This window comes from Esox lucius, chromosome 14, assembly GCF_011004845.1.
Source record: "Esox lucius isolate fEsoLuc1 chromosome 14, fEsoLuc1.pri, whole genome shotgun sequence".
In the NCBI taxonomy this organism is placed as follows: Eukaryota; Metazoa; Chordata; class Actinopteri; order Esociformes; family Esocidae; genus Esox; species Esox lucius.
In genome coordinates, this window is record NC_047582.1 from 131038 (window position 1) to 148964 (window position 17927).

Genomic DNA, 17927 nt, shown 5'->3' on the forward strand with positions numbered 1-17927 from the left:
AAAACAAGTGCTAACAAAAACAACCTTATTGATATAAAGCCTTCCTCCACCTCGGTCAAAAATAGAAATTACTGTATCACCTCGCATCTCAAAATGGGACTCCTAAATGATAGATCCCTTGCTCCAAAGGCAGTTGCAGTAAATTAATTAATCTCTGATCATAAACTAGATGTTATTGGTTTATGTGAAACGTGGCTAAATCCTGATGAATTAATTGCCTTAAATGAGGCCTCTCCTTCTGGCTATACTAGTGATCATATCCCTCGTGCATCCCGAAAAGGAGGGGGTGTTGCTTATATTTATAACAGTAAATATAAATGTACTCTCAAACACATCACTGATTTTCATTCTTTAGAACTTTTACTCATGAAAGTTAACCAGGCCGATAAATCGTTTTACATAGCTACTATTTACAGGCCCTCCGGGCCATACACAATGTTCCTCAATGAATTTCTAGATTTCTTGTCTAACCTGGTAGTCATGGCATAAAGTATTCTAATTTTTGGCGATTTCAATATTCATATGGAAAAGTCCAAGGATCCTCTTCAAAAAGCCTTTGAAGCCATAATTGACTCAATGGGTTTTATCCAACATGTCTCAGGTCCAACACACTGCCACAATCACACCTTAGATTTAGTCCTGTCACGAGAAATAGATATTGTAGATCTAATAATTTCCCCACAAAATCCTGGATTATCGGATCACTGTCTTATTACATTTACCATTAAAACAAGAAATCCTCTTGCTCCGCAAACAATGAGTTTCAAAAGCCAGAAAAATGCTCATGGATTGCGCAATCGTAAAATTGATTTACACATTCTTAAAAAGTTAAAATGTGACGTTTGTTAGTGTTTGTAATTGCATCCAAATTCAAATCAATTATTTCAAATAAAGTGACTTGTACTTACAATGTTAATGGCATACTCCTCGCTGGTAAGAACAGCTGGCTTCTGTGGAAGCTGCAGATTTAATATTGTCTTTACATCGCAGCCGGGGTGCCTCCAGCAGGTCACGCCTCTTAACCTGGTCATTGGTTACATGTCATCGTTCTTCACTTTAGATAAAAATTGTGTATAAAGCTTAACTAGCTAGTTCAGATATTTGTTGACTTTTGACAACCAAATATATTGATACTTCGTGTCCAGTAGAAACGCCGTTCTCGTTAGTTATCGCGGCTCAGCCATGGCATCACGTCATATACTTTTATCTATTAACCACAAACTCATCCACTTAAATATAAACGCTTGCTATTGTGTGAAGGAAACAATCTCGCGTTAATCCCTGTTGTACAATTTCATAAGAAGCCTTTACAAATGTTTTGATTACCTGAAATTACATATCTTGATCTGTCAACAATTCACCGTTGTTCATGCAAATTTCTACACTACCTTCCGGGTAACTTTGTAACATTTTGCCATATAATGCAACTTAAAAGTTAATACTGACTTAAAACAAAATATTCTATTACAAAAATAACCATTGCTCATACATACACATGTACCAAAATCATTGTTTTTATTTTTAACAATATTTTAAACCCAACCACGATACAATCAACGTAGTCATAATGTGTGGTCGGCCCAGGCATTGCTTGTTCCTTCAAAATAATAGCATTGCTCATGTGATGTTTGTTTACTGTAGTGCTTTGTTGGAGTATAAACCTTATGTTTACTGTCCACCCAACACAGTATGTTTTTCAACCTGCATATACTACAGTTTGTACCAGTGGTTATTTAGGGACTATTATTATGGGCAGATCTGATCATAAGGCCCATCTCTTGTTAAAATGAAAAATGGGCTGAAACAAGTCCCGACCCCTTCTTTATATCTTACGCAAAAAGCATGTCTCCCACATGTAATTTTGTGCTTGTGGAAAAACACCATGCTACACACAAATTGTAAAACGTAGGACATCTATTGTAGCACTTATCAGAACATAAAATGCCGGGGGTTATGAATAGACAGCAAATGCTAGAGTAAACTGTACTCCAACCCATTGTTGCCAGAAATCGCTAGTGAAACAAGCAACCGGGACTGCCAAAAGAAGCCCTACATAAGCAACTAGGAGCTGCAGATGAAGGCCAAAAGACGCTTTTTTTACCCAAATATTACCTTCTTACTATTTAAGTTGGCTCCTTAAATAGTGCTAAGTAGGCTACCCAACATTGTTACGTTCAAAATCTTCAAATTTAGTGAACATACAAGAAAATGTTTCTCTTAAAAGTGGAAGTATATTTCCGGCCAACCTCTCTTTGACCTTTGATTTCATAGGTACTATATTTCCATAATGTTTGTGAACACATTAATGGTGAATACAAAGCTAACAGAAATGTAGTTGCCGTTGTTTGCAAACAGAAGTGAATTGATTGAACGCACCTCTAGCCAACCAAACTCATTGGGGAAGGGAAACAATCACAGTAGTAGCTCAGACGTACATTAGGCAGCAGGGCTAAACAGTAGATTAGATTAGATTCAACTTTATTGTCACTGAACAGCACACGTACATTAGAACGAAATGCAATTAGCATCTAACCAAAAGTGCAAATAGAGGAGGGCAGAAAATGTACAAGTATTTACAAGTATATGTATATTACCATGGGAATGTGTAGATGAGCAATACTAAATGTACAATAAGACAAATAGAGGAGGGCAGAAAAGTATTAGGTAAAGCGTTTGTTAATTGTTGGGATAATTGTTGTTCGGGTACAAATGGCAATTTCAAATTGGCATTCGTGAGTGATGTGTTAAGGTGGCATGTGCAGAAATAGCAGCAGTGAGGTCCAGAGGTAGACATGCGTGTGTAACAACTGTAAAAATGCAGGCAAAATGGCAATTCTTAATGTGCAAACAGGCACATTTAATGTACAAGGTGTATGTACATCTTAAATGCAGGGATAGCAGCGGTGAGGTTCCTGAGGTAGACACGTACCTTTAACAACTGACAACTTTCATTATCAGGCATAACAAGGCAGTGTTAGAGTTGTCCAAGGGAGTAGTGCAACAAGGTCCCAGAGAGGCGGTGGGGGGTATGGTAAGTAATGGGTCATAAAGTTCTCAGTAGAGAACAGTTACAGTAACTGTTCCTGAGCCTGCTGCTCCTACCGAAGAGACCTGTACTGCCTTCCTGATGGAAGGAGGGCAAACAGTGATGTACTGGTCTGTTTTCACCACCCGTATCAGGGCCTTCCGGATGGCTATGGAGCAGCTGCTAAACCACACTGTGGCGCAGTTTGTCAGAATGCTCCATTGTGATTGTGCAGCGGTAGGAGCTCACAAGTATCTTGGTGGACAGGCAGGCTTTCTTCAGCCTCCTCAAAAAGTATAGGCGCTGCTGTACCTCTTTGACCTGGGCTGAGGTGTTGAGGGTCCAGGAGAGGTGCTCGGCAATGTGGACACCCAGGAATTTGAAGCTGGACACATGCTCCACCTCAGTACCATCGATGAGGACTGGGGCGAGACTGCAGCCTCAAGACTTCCTGTAATCCACAATGAGCTCCTTGATTTTCTTTGCATTGAGAGCCAGGTTGTTGTCAGCACACCATGCTGCCAGGCGCTTGTCCTCTTCCCTGTAGGCTGACTCGTCATTGTCACTAATCTTGCCTACCGCCGTGGTGCCGCTTGCGAACTTGACAATGGTGTTGGAACTGTGTTCAGGAACGCAGTTGTGGGTGAAGAGAGACTACAGGAGAGGGCTCAGCACACAGCCTTGTGGGACATCAGTGTTCAGGATCAAGGTGGAGGAGGTGAGGTTGTCTAACCTGACAGACTGGGGTCTGTTGTTTAGGAAATCCAAGTTGAGATTGCGTCCTCTGTACAGTTGTTGCTCATTTAATTCCAGCGCCAAGGGGGCGGTCCACGACAAGGCATGCCTTGTTATACCACGGTATAACAAGTTGCGGTGCCATGCAGCATGGACAAAAATATAAAATTAAAAATAAGAATGGCCACCAGGATCTGTGAGAACATCGACACCCGTCTGAATCTACTGTTATTCAAGCCTGTGTCTGTATTTGTATGGGCCAGAATAAAATATTAAAATCTGAGGAATATTGTCTGCTATAATCCTATTCATGGATTGCTATGTTGCTGTGTTTGATTCCATGTTGCTGGGTTGCTTTGCTTGAATCACACGAATCTCTTCGTTTTCGTTAATTGTAATTATTTAAACTGAAATACAATTATTTGACTGGAAATATAGCTGTTGATTACAACAATTAAGTTAACATTTATGTAGGCTAATTGCAAACTTTTACCAAGCCAACATTACTTATTGCATCATTGGTGCTACTTTTCTGCATGAATATTTCCTGAAATCTGTTTCTATCAATAAAAACTTATTAAAATCAAGAAATTACTTTCCCCACCCCATTTCTTTGATAAAGTACAATATGCTTCGATTCTACTGATTGGAGTGTCTTTGAGGCTGCAGCCACAGACCTACATGAACTCACTGACACTGTGACATCTTACATCAGTTTCTGTGAAGATATGTGTGTGACGACAAAAACCTTCCGCACATAGTGCAACCATAAAACCAAGGTTTACAGCAAAACTCAGGCAGCTTCATCCGCCTACAGAAGTTGGGACAGAACCCTGTACAATCAGGCCAGAAACACACTGACAAGGGAAGTCAAAGCAGCAAAGAAGAGCTATGCTGAAAAACTGGAAAACAACTTCACAGCCAATGACCCCACGTCAGTGTTATAAGGCCTGCATGTACTCACCAACTACAGGTGACCATCCCCTCACACTGCTGGATATCAACGACTGGCTGACGAGCTGAATGTTTTTTATTGTAGGTTTGAGTGGCTCCCAGTCCCGCACTCAAACACCATCTTCAAACAGTCACCTTCCCCCACTGCTACCCTTTCACCTCCACTCACAGACCCCCACCTGCACTAACAATCTGTGAAGAGGGTGTACGGCAGCTCTTTCAGAGGCAGAAGACCAAGAAGGCTCCTGGCCCAGACGGTGTGTCACCATCCTGCCTGAAAGTTTGTGCAGAACAACTGGCCCCCATATTTACACAGATCTTCAACAGATCGCTGGGGCTGTGTCAAGTTCCCTCCTGCTCAAACACTCCACAATTATCCCGATCACAAAAAAACCCTCTATCACTGGATTGAATGAATACAGACCTGACGCCCTCACATATGTGGTCATGAAATGCTTTGAAAGATTAGTGTTGGCCCACCTGAAGGACATCACAGGCCCCTTGCTAGACCCCCTGCAGTTTGCCTACCGGGCTAACAGGTCTGTGGATGATGCAGTCAACATGGGACTGCACTACATCCTGCAAGACCTTGACCCTCCAGGGACATATGCAAGGATCCTGTTCGTGGACTTCATCTCGGCATTCAACACCCTCATCCCAGACATCTTCCATTCCAAACTCATCCAGTTCACTGTGCCAGCCTCCACCTGTCAGTGGATCACAAACTTCCAGACCAACAGTAGTCAGCAGGTGAGGCTGGGGAACACCACATCCAGAATCCGAACACTCAGTACCGGCGGCCCCCAGGGGTGTGTGCTCTCCCCACAGCTCTTCTCCCTCTACACCCATGACTGCACCTCAAGAGACCCATCTGTCAAACTATTGAAGTTTGCAGACAACACTATGGTCATCGGCCTCATCCAGGACAGTGACGAGTCTGCCTACAGACAGGAGGCTGAACAGCTAATCCTCTGGTGTGGTCAGAACAACCCGGAGCTTAACCCGCTCAAAATTGTGGAGATTACTTTGGACTTCAGGAGGAGCCCCACGACCCTGCCCCCATCACCATTTTCAACAGCCCTGTGTCTGAAGTGGAATCTTTCAGGTTTCTGGGATCCACTATCTCCCAGGATCTAAAGTGGGAGTCCAACAGATGCCATCATTAAAAAGGCCCAGCAGAGGATGTACTTCCTGCGCCAGCTTAAGAAGCTTATCCTGTCCATGAAGCTATTGATCAACTTTTACACAGCCATCATCCGTCTGTTCTCTGCACATCCATCACTGTTTGTTTTGGATCTGCCGTGAAACTGGAAAGGGACAGACTACAACGGACAGTCAGAACTGCAGAACACCCTGGATACAACCTGTTCCAGCCCCTCCCCTCTGGTAGGCGCTACAGAGCACTGTACGCCAAAATGAACAGACACAGGAACAGTTTCTACCCATAGACCATCACTCTGATGACCAGTCAACTTCAGACATTTAGTGCCAGGCACAATCCCTGTATAAAAACCCAGTAACTTCCTTGTATGTGTACACATACCTGTACACATACCTGGCGAATAAAGCTGATTCTGATGTTGATGTTTATGATTCAAGTGTTTAACATAGCGTGTTTACATGAAGGACGTTTAGTTTTAAATTGGCAATAGGCTACACTTTCAACCCATCAATTTTTCATTAATATTTTCATTAAATAACGTCAATAAAGATTTTTCAGAAATTTCTAATAAAATGGTGTTTGAACAGAAAATGTAATCAGTTTATTTCCTGTACAATGCGCTAAAGTCGACTAATTACTGTTAACTACTCCACATTAACCCCAGGAGAGAGATGGGTGAGACAAAGCGCCAGTTAAAATACTGACAACGGAACAATGTAATATATGCTACACCTATTTAGGAAAAGTCATGAAATGAAGGTGTAGCGTTCAAAATGTTATTTTCCAAATCAACTGCATTGACAAATAAGTAAAAGTTAGACTACAACAGTCAGGTACAGTAGGCCTGACCATTTTATTTTGATGAAATAATGACAAAAAGCAATATAAAAATCCAGATGTTTAATTATTATTTAATATAATGCCCCATAATTTAGCCTCATTTCACAACATTATTGTTTGATAGCCAAAGGCGTTTCAGTCGCTTATTTGTCACATCAACTCATGTGTCTTATCAAATCACCATCACTAGTTAAAATTCCAGAATTCCGGCCATATAGAAGAGCTACTGGACATATGTTTTAAATAGCCATACTGTATAATAGCCTTCACTTAAACAGCAATAAAGCACAAAATGTTTTTAAATTTAAATTGCTCTGCAGAATGAATTCTTGACAATATTTGTGAACTAGGCTACAGTATACTGAAAGGCTGTCGCAAAAATAAGGTACATAACTGCCTGTTCAAAATTATTTGAGCCTGATGGTAATTATTTTAATAGAAAACAATCTTTTTGTTTTAATCTGACTAAGGGATTTTGAGGTCAGTGTTAGAAATGTCTCCACAAATACCACGCAAATGTCCGTTTGACAGGCTCTGCAGGAAGTTATACTATAGCCTCAGTAGTATCATCATTATTATTTTTTTAAACTGGTTTTAAACCGGTTATGTCTGCTTCACCTTTAACATTTCGGAGTCACATGTAGGCGATGCTGCGGGAGTGTGCTGCTTTTGGTTCTCGCGCCAAGCTTAGTCACATGACTCAGTAATGTCTTATTGTGAGAGTGATGCTCGCTGTTTTTGTGGCAACAGATCAAACAGGTAACACAATATCAGGTTATTTCTTATGCTATTGATATATTTACTTATTCATTTGGCATATTACCCACCGGACATTTTGGCTGTTGATATTTTTTAATCTGTTGGACTCACCTGATACCGGCGAAAAGACACATTTCCGGCTAATTTAAACCCTGATGCACAGTTTCCCTTGGTCTTGTTCCATGTTCACTTGCCGTTGTCTTTGATATGCTAATTATTTAGTGTAATAGCTACATTTGATGAATTAGGCTACATAAAAAGCTGAATGTTTAGTAAAATAATCAGAGAATATGAATGGGCCGATGGGACAGACCATGGTGTAGGCTATGTTGGGTATATTTTTCTCTCCTAATAAGACAGTAATTTAACGAATTCGATATTATTACTAAGGCTAGTAACAAACCTATTTAGGAAGTAATGTAAGGAAGAGTCATGAGGGAAGATGGTTGTCTTTCAAAACTGTATTTTCCAAATCAGTTGCATTGATAAATAACTCGCACTACACTGGCCAGGTAGAGTAGGCCAGACAATTTTTTTTGAAATTCATGTCAAAAGAAATATCAAATGAAAATCAAGATATTTAATTAAACAATGTACAGTCAAACATTTTACCAACATATAGAATTTACAATCCTACATTTTAGTTGCCCTTGCCTCCAAACAACTGTATTTGTTGTAGGCTTTTATCGTCGATTTCTCGAGCCAAAACGTTCTGATGGCAATAACAAGCTCATCTTTGCTTGGCACGCTTATGAACAAATGTTTTTAGTTAATTCCAAACATTTTCTTTTGGATTCAAATCCAGCGGCCAAGTGGAAACAAAAAGAGAACTTTCAATATAATGTACTTCTATAGCAGGAGGATCATGTGTTGTTTAATAGTGTTGGAATAATGTGTACACTATTCTGCAGTACTTACTTGGCTGGCGTCTTAACCCAGTTTATGCCTTCATTTGTGATGCAATTCCGTGTGGGAGTGTGTTTTGGGGCATTGTCTGAATTGGATGATAAAGAAAAGATATTAAACTTTCAATCCATGCCTGGGCCTGCAGCACACAAAGTTCTTTGTTTTACGAATAATTAGATCCAAACTGCAGTAAAAACAGACCACAAATGGTTAATGTTCTGTACATTTTGTAATAAATACTGTACAGTTATATTGAATATTACATCACTAGTTAGTACCCAGTAACATTTATGTCTGGACAAAGCTATTAACTCCATAACTCCACCCAAGTTACTTCAGTTGTCTTCTGATTGTGATAACAGTAGTGTTGATGTAATACCTTTATGAAAGCAGATTGTTAATCTCCTGAGTGGACCGCTCATCATTAAAACTCATTGATTAGTAAATCAATGGCTTGAATGGTGTTGCTGAAAACAGAATACAAAAGCAATAAAAAAATATGTACCAAAAATCCCTACAATTTAGACATTACATTTCTGCAAAAATATTTGTTAATATTAATAAGGCTATAACTGTAGCATTGGATTGTAGCCTACTGTATCTGGTCATTTTTCTGGGCTTCTGTGTTCGGCGTTTGACTAAAGTATGATAGTGTTGTGGAATAGTAGGATCCTTGGCCGTAATTCCCATATCTAACAGTATTTTCGAAATGGCTTTAGTAGTTCTTCCGTTCCTCCTCCAAGCCTTAATCTGTTCAAATAATTCAATTGAAATCAAGGTCATGGTGCCAAGTAGCCAAATTTGCAATGTTTAAGGCTGTAAATGACTGGCTGAGGGGAATACTGTATTATTGGCATATTCAAATTTTTTACCCCTCCCATTCTGCCCCTAAACCCTACCTCAAGACAATTTCATTCAGAAAGGGGGTGTTTAAGTGGGTACGGAAAACCAGCAGTAGGTACGGTAAACCAACTGGGATGGTTCCCAGAAGAAAGTCGCCTTACCTCTGAATCTCAGACTGTTCATCTTGAACACTGTGTCTGAGAAGTTTCCCTCAGTAGCTTTAACTGCTGCAATCCGACAAGACATTAAAAACAGAATCAACTAATGCCTGCGCACACCAAGACAATCTGGACATGAAGTTCAGTTCTTGATATAGGCATATTGCAGAACAAGAACACAATTGATGTCAGTTTCCCTGCAATTCATTATTTTACTCCTAAAATGTTTTAAATAAACCTGATCAAATGAATTCATTCAACTCTTTTTGATGGATTAGGAAGGAAATAAGTTTAAAGAAGCCACCACACTATCTAATTAATACATTACACCGATGAAGATTAGGCAAATTAGTCCACTGACGTATATTTTTACTCTGACGTAAGCACAGTAACTGTGGAGGAGATTGAAGTTGTGCTGCTGTCGATCGTGATTTATTGGACTCTACAAGGTATTGGGGAGATTGACCATGAGATGGATTGGTGCCACAACTATGTATTTATCTCCAAAAATGTAGGTGCAAAATACAAATGTGCAAAACACAGGTATAAATAACAAAACTTTTATTTAATGTTTACAAGCTTCCTCCTACACTGTTTACCGGTGTGAATAATAATACATAATACTTATGTCATGCAATAAAATGCAAATTAATTATTTAAAAATCATACAATGTGATTTTCTTGATTTTTGTTTTAGATTCTGTCTCTCACAGTTGAAGTGTAACTATGATAAAAATATCCAGTGGGAAATATGCCAAATGAATAAATAAATATATTAATAGGATACTAATTTGCCTGATATTAAACAGAGCTTCCGGTTCCTCTTACATTAAGACATTACTGAGTGTTTGGTCATGTGACCAAGTTATTTCTTTTGGTACTCAGGCAGTCACTAATGGTACCCAGATGCTAATCTCCCCTCACTGAATGCATGATGTCAATGGATGAATGTGCAATACACCATTGACTGATAATTTTGCAGTGGTCTCTCTGGTGATTTCTCTGGATTCATAGTTACGTGTTTGAGTAAAATGAATAATTTAGTTTTTTTCTATAAACTACTGACAACATAACTTCCAAAGTCAAAATAAAAATATTGTCATTTAGAGTATTTATTTGTGGAAAACAACAACTGGTCAAAAAAAGAAGCATTGTTTTCAGTCCTCAAATAATGCAAAGAAAACAAATTCATATTCATTTTCCAACAACAAAATGCTAATATTTTAACTTCAGAAATCAATATTTGGTGGAATAACCCTGATTTTTTTTATCACAGCTTTCATGCATCTTGGCATGCATCTTGGCTCTCCCCTAGTCTGTCACATTGCTGTTGGGTGACTTTATGCCACTCTTGGCACAGAAATTCAAGTAGCTTGGCTTTGTTTGATGGCTTGTGACAATCCATCTTCCTCTTGATCAAATTCCAGAGGTTTTCAATGGGGTTTAGGTCTGGAGATTGGGCTGGCCATGACAGGGTATTGATCTGGTGGTCCTCCATCCACACCTTGATTGACCTGGCTGTGTGGCATGGAGCATTGTCCTGCTGGAAAAAAAACTATTCTCAGAGTTGGTGAACATTCTCAGAGCAGAAGGAAGCAGGTGTTCTTCCAGGATAACCTTGTACCTGGCTTGATTCATGTGTCTTTCACAAAGACAAATCTGTCCGATTCCAGCCTTGCTGAAGCATCCCCAGATCGTTTTCGCCCTCTGGCAGTCTGTAGCTTTGTTGTCCCCAATGTCTATTGCTTGACCTTGTTATTATGAACCGCCATCTTTGAAATGTTCAGGATGGAAGCAACCTGATGCTCACTGTATCCCTCTGCCAGTAAAGCCAGAATTGAACCCTTCTTTTCCTCACTCAAAGCTTTTCTTTTCAACTCTTCTTATGCTGAATAGTTATTTTTTTATTTAAATAACCTTTGAGGTATTACTTGCACTGTTTTTGCAATCCAGCTGGTCCTATTGCAAGAGGATAGTGATGACCACTGCAGTGGTTTTTATACTTTCCTCATTCAATTTGATTTGGTTCAGGTAATCATCTAATCAGTACCTTATTAAGTAAAATGAGGTGTGCCTGTGTTGGAATTTAACAGACACTGGAATGGAATGGCTGCCATGCATGTAGAGATGCTGATTTAAGAAAGATTTGGAGTGGTCTCTTCATTTTTTCCAGAGCTGTGTGTGTGTGTGTGTGTGTGTGTGTGTGTGTGTGTGTGTGTGTGTGTGTGTGTGTGTGTGTGTGTGTGTGTGTGTGTGTGTGTGTGTGTGTGTGTGTGTGTGTGTGTGTGTGTGTATATAGATAGATAGATATAGATCGATGTATAGATAGATACACACATAGATATATATTTATAAGATATATTCAACTACCAAGTTAAATTGCTTTATTTTGACTTTCAGGTGTCTAAGACTTTTACCCAGTACTGCACATTTATCATCTTTCAATTACTTTTATTGTCCACAAGCCAAAGTGTGTGCACATGGTTGTTTCAAAATTAATCTCTGATGTTTCCCACACAGGGCTGGTGAAGTTTTTTGGAAACCTGGCTATTATGGACAGCCCCCAACAGGTGTGTGAGACATACCCAGCATTCCAAAACAAAGTGCTGGAGATGGCTCTCGGCGCAGACCCTGTCATGACTGGAGTGGCTCTTGACACACTGGGCATCCTGGGCTCTACCGTGGAGGGGAAACAAGTCCTGCAGAAAATGGGTGTGTTTTAGTATTTGTGGTGATGTTTTGTTTATTTGTTTAATTCTCTGTTTTAACAAATAAACAAAACAAAAAAGTATTTGTGTATTGCATACAAATACATCTGCTTAAAGTGTAGAGGTACACTGCCTGGTTCAAAAAAAGTCACAGTTTGGATTTAAATAAGAAAATACTTAAGATGATACTTAAAAATATTTATGATTGCATAATTAACTGAGTGATTTATATGTTTCAGCTGGCAACAATTATTTTAACTCTAACTGATGCAGCGAGTAGCTTCTCATTTCTTAAACAACCATTTCGGAAAAGATTTATCTCGTGGATGTGGAAAAGATGTTACTGTGTTTCGGAAGGGTGAAATTATTGGCCTGCATCAAGCAAACAAAACCACTAAGGAGATTGCTGAAATTACTGGAACTCGGTTAAGATTTTTCCAGCGCATTATTAAAACCTGGAAGGATAGTGGTGATCCATCAACCCCTCAGAATAAATGTGGTCGTATAAAACCCTTGAATGTCAACTGACATAAAACTTCCTGCAAGTGCTTACAGTCACGCGTTGAACATGATCAGATCAAGTTGCTATGTTGTGTCTGCCCTGCTGGACTGCTTCGCCCCGTCCATAGGCCAGTGTTTCTTCCACCACCTACAGGCCAAAGTGGAGATTTTCAAATGTTCAAAACTTTTGCCCTGATTGTCTTACGCTACCCGCTGCCTCGGAGAGATACAATTAATTTTCTATGAATAGCGTCAAGGCATTGTTGACCGCTGCACAAAGCATCTTGGGAATGCAGCGTAGCCGTTTGAGCTGTTCCGGTACATCAAGAAGTTGGGCCACAGTCAATAATGCGTTGCATTTGTCCAATGGAAGTAGAGTCTTTCATAAACAAGAAACGGTCTTCCTTGTTGGTCCATATTGTACTGCAACGGCACTTGAAATATTTTGCTCCATGTGAAAAGTTACCAACTGGAGGAAAACTTATTATAACCGGGTACAAGCGCAATAATGCTTGGAGGATGGTAGCAGAGATTGTTGGTGTTTCAGGTCAGTTTTATAAGTTAGCACTGTGTTGCTAAATGTGCTGAGTTTATGCCAGGTTACGCCCATATGTAGCCATCTGGGGCAAGGCAGCACGTTTGCAGGCGAATTTATGCCGGGACAGTGGACGTGCCCTATTAGAGACATAAAACTGGTATCTTATGATGTGGAAACAGGTGCTGAACAACTTGGCCTAATAATGCTTTCATTTCCGCCTGACTCCATTTTTCTCCATTTTGAAAAACCTGCTTTTGAGAAGTAGTCCTAGGCCGTTCATCCCATTTCCACGAAACTTCACATATAGCATCTGTGGATACTGGCCATCGATAATTGTTTAAAACATTTGATATTTCAAAACTTCCTGGGTCCTGCTATTTTACAGGATGTGAAAGCTTATCTCCCCAATCGTATATCAGATTCTCACCAAATTTGGTATGCATCATTGCGATGACATGATATGGACACCAATTGGCCACATGGCGGTACATCAGAAAATCACTAACACTGAAACCGCCAGATGCCTACACAACTCAAACGTTTGTTGTTAAAATAAAACAGCCATTTTAAAAGCTACACCCTCCTCCTTCTATGACTTTTCCTAAATAGGTGTGTTTTACGTTGTTCCGTTGTCAGATGTCTAAACTCAAAAACAGAAAGCCATATAGAGATTATATACCAGTTTTTTTACCCTGTTTTCTGACTTAATCTGCCAAAAGCACACGCCACTTAGCGTTGGTACCTAGGCGGCTGCTAATGGTACCGAGGCGCTAATCACCCCTGATTGAATGAATGAATGATGTCAATGGATGAATGCGCGATACTGCTTGATTGTTTTTATTTTGTCGATCAGAGTTGATGCGACAAACAAGTGACTGAAACGTGTTGGTCTAATAATAAATTTGCGAAATTAGGTTACATTACAGTGCATTGCAAAACAATTCTTAACTAGGTTTCAACTGAAATTAAGAATCAGTAGATTAAGTTTCAGTAAATGATCTGAGGCTATAACTTTCCGCAGAGCATGTCAAACGCGCTTCTGCAAGCATGGGCTAGACATGGAAACAGAATTTCGGGAATCAAAATATTTTGCAAGAAGATCGTTGTCTATCAAAATAATTGCGATCTGGCTATAACAATTGCACTGCTATGGCAGGTTAGGGATCACCGGAAAGTGAAACTGAAAAGTGAAAGACGAATTATAGCTTTGCAAATGCATATAGATATAAGCATAAAAGTAACTTGTTTACAATGTCATGTAATAGGTGCATAGAGATATGCCTAAAAAGCAATGTGTAAGTGAAATAAATGTTATGGGTACCCTTAAAATATGTTCTAATATTTTGTAGCTACAAACTTTGGTTTCACCCGAAAAAGTCCTCACACTGATTTATTTTCTTGTGGAAATATGATACAGTTCTCATAAGTTTGTATACCCTTGGAGAATTGATTATATATATAACATTTGTAAAGAAAACATGAGTGAGCAAGCAAAACATGTCTTTTATTTCTTAAGGGATTAGCATTCAACTGTAGGTCATAACAAATCGTACAATAATAAAACAAAACATGGCAACAAAGATTTTATTTTACTGACCCCTGTTCAAAATTCTGCATACCCTTAGTTCTTTTTACTGTGTATTGCCCTATTTGGCATAAATGACAGCGTGCAGTCTTTTGCAATAGTTGCCTATGAGGCCCTGAATGCTTGCAGGTGGTATAGCTGCCCGTTCATCTTGGCAAAATGTCTGCAGGTCATGCAAAGTCTTTAGTCGTCTTGCATGAACCGCACATTTGAGATCTCTACAGAGTGGCTCAATGATATTAAGGTCAGGAGACATTGATGGCCACTCCAGAACCTTCACCTTTTTCTGCTATAACCACTGAAAGTTAAACTTGGCCTTGTTCTTAGGGTCATTGTCATTCTGGAAAGTCCAAGAGTGTCCCATGCAAAGCTTTCTTTTAAGTATCGTCATATTGTGCGCATTGAAACAACCACACCATCTTTTTCCAGAGCAGCCTGTATGTCTCCTAAGGTTATGTGGGTTTTTCTTTGTATCTTGAACAATTCTTCTGGCAGTTTTGACTGAAATCTTTCTTGGTCTACCTGACCGTAGCTAGGTATCAAGAGATCCCTGAAATGTCCACTTCTTAATAAGTGATTGAACAGTACTGGCATTTGCAAGGCTTTGGATATCTTTTTATATCCTTTTCCAACTTCATAAAGTTCCATTACCTTTTTGTGTGGGTCTATTGACAGTTCTTTTCTGCTCCCCATAGCTCAGTATCTAGCCTGCTCAGTGCATTCACATGAGAGCTAACAAACTCATTGACTATTTATACACAGACACTAATTGCAATGTAAAAAGCCACAGGTGTGCCACCTGTGTATGTCACCTTGTGTGTCTGAAACAAGGCTAAACATTCAAAGATATGTTAACTTTTGATCAGGGCCATTTGAGTGATTTCTGTTATCATTATGATTTTAAAAGGAGCCAAACAACTATGTGATAATAAATGGCTTCAAATGATCACTATCCTTGAATAAATACGTTTTTTGAAAACGTATTTTCAAAATCAATGCCTACATTTCACAATTTCTGCCAGGTTATGCAAACTGATGAGCACAACTGTATCTTTAATTCCAATCAAATTCTTAACATCTCAGATCTAATGGAAATATTACATGCTTCAAGTTTCATTTCAGCAAATAAGTAATTTGGCCGTACCATGTCACAATAGCTGTGTCCACACTAAACAAAAAATTTGTTTATCAAACAAATCAGATACAGATGACAAGATGAATGACTCAGAGACAGGAAGGTAATCAAGATTTGAACTTCCGGTCAGATTGGTGAATTTTCTTGTTCAACCATCTTTGATCGCAGAGACATTTGGTCCCAGAATTCAGTGGAATGAAAGCACGTACCGTAATAGACAAATGATCATATTTGTCTATTACTAAATATGCAAGAATCGGAATTCAATATTTTTCAACATCTTTTGTGAAATAGTGAATAATCACATAAATAATGGCATTATTAACACAAACCATTGTCTGCTGGTTAGCATATGTTTTATTGATAAGACAAGTGGAGTGATCCTCAGGAAAATAACACATCTTAGAAGGTTGCTCAATACATTTTCAGTATACTCTTTAAACATGGTAAGCATGGTGAACTTGCCTCAATAGAAACCTCAATAGTGCCACAATGTGGTTGATAAACAAATCTTTACAGTCATTATTGTCGTATCATCTTTGTTAACATATGCACCAAGAAGTATTATTATACCATTATCCTTGTAGGAGATGTGTGTATATGTACAAAACCACACCCCTGCACATCATCCATGTTTTTTGACATACCAGCCTGGCTTATATACATTTTGAGGAACTTGGTCCCTAGATGCCAAATCTCAAAGTACGTAAAGATGGGACATTTGGTGCCAGAGGAGAGAATTTTTTTGTGTTGAGTATGGTGACCATGCTAATGTGAAAAACCTCAGTAGCGCCACCGTAGGGTTGATACAATTTTTTATTGCAGTCATTTGTTCCGTATGGTCCTTGTCAACATACGTACCAAGTAGAATTATTATACCATTACCCTTGTAGGAGATGTCTATATATGTGCAAAACCATGCCCCCGCACATGTTCACTGGTCATTAGCATCCATGTTTTTTGACATACTGGCCTGGCTGATTTAACTTTTGAAGACCATGGTGCCAATTATCAAATTATGTGAAGAACGGACATTTGGTGCCAGTGGAGTAAATTTTTTTTGTTTTTCAAAAAATCCCAAACCAGTGAACTGCCCGAAACCCTAATAATAATAACTAAAAGTACATTTCCTGAAGAAAATGTGGTGTGCTTGCTAGCTGTTTAAAAATTATTTATAGCTTGAAATAGTGTTAACCTATAGAAAGGTTTGGAATCTGTATTTTTAAAAGTTCAACAGAGAATGTTGGTGAGGGTAATTAGCATAAATTAGCATACGACAGATCTCAAAGGTTTTCCTGATCGCAGATTTCGTGTATGTCGCTCGAACAGTTCAAATAATACAGCCTAGTAGTTCATTAGCACTATTTACGCTAATAAGCATATGTAAAATAGATAACCATTTCATATGAATGTGAGAAACAAAGTTGGTTTTGTGTCTGTAGCTCAAACGGTTCAAAAGATACAGCCTAATTGCTAATTAATGCTTATTACTGAAATTAGCATGCGTAAAATCGATATAAAAGTTTCCAAATTTGAAGTAGGGACAGTCTAAACATGTGAAACAAAGTTGGTTTCCTATCTGTAGCTATTTTAAAAGACTTGACCCGCCTTAAATATGATTATAGCATTATAAAATCCAGAAAAACTGAATATCTTTTGTTTAGGGCCAGGCAGACTATTTTTGAATCGGGGGATAAAGCAGGGAAGCTTTTGGCGAAATACATTAAACAAAAAGAGTCCAAATCTTCAGTAGCAGCAGTAACGACTGGGGATGGAAGCCTTGCAACTAAATCTAGGGAAATAAATTATGTATTCAAGAAATTCTATATAAATCTTTATACATCTGAAAACAATGCCACAGACAAAGAGATAACGTCATTCCTCAACACATTAAACCTTCCTAAGCTGGGTGTCTCACAACAGGAGGACTTAGATTTACCTATTAGTTCACAGGAGATACTTGATGCAATTAAGGCCCTACCATCAGGTAAATCCCCAGGCCAAGATGGGTTTACAGCAGAATTTTTTAAATGTTATGCAGAAGATCTATTGCCATTATTTGAAAATATGTGTCCCAT

General features: G+C 39.0%; 1 protein-coding gene across 4 annotated transcripts in view; it reads left to right on the plus strand.

The window, feature by feature from the left end:
- psmd5 (proteasome 26S subunit, non-ATPase 5) overlaps positions 1-17927 on the plus strand; it is a 101902-nt gene that overhangs the window by 27194 nt on the left and 56781 nt on the right. For all 4 annotated transcript variants that reach the window (XR_001198013.2, XR_002196449.2, XM_013132433.3 and 1 more), the window contains one exon: positions 11903-12094. Coding sequence is in view for 2 of the 4 variants with exons in the window: in XM_013132433.3 (XP_012987887.1) it covers positions 11903-12094 (192 nt within the window). In the remaining 2 variants the exon portion in view is untranslated. The remainder of the gene's footprint in view (positions 1-11902; positions 12095-17927) is intronic.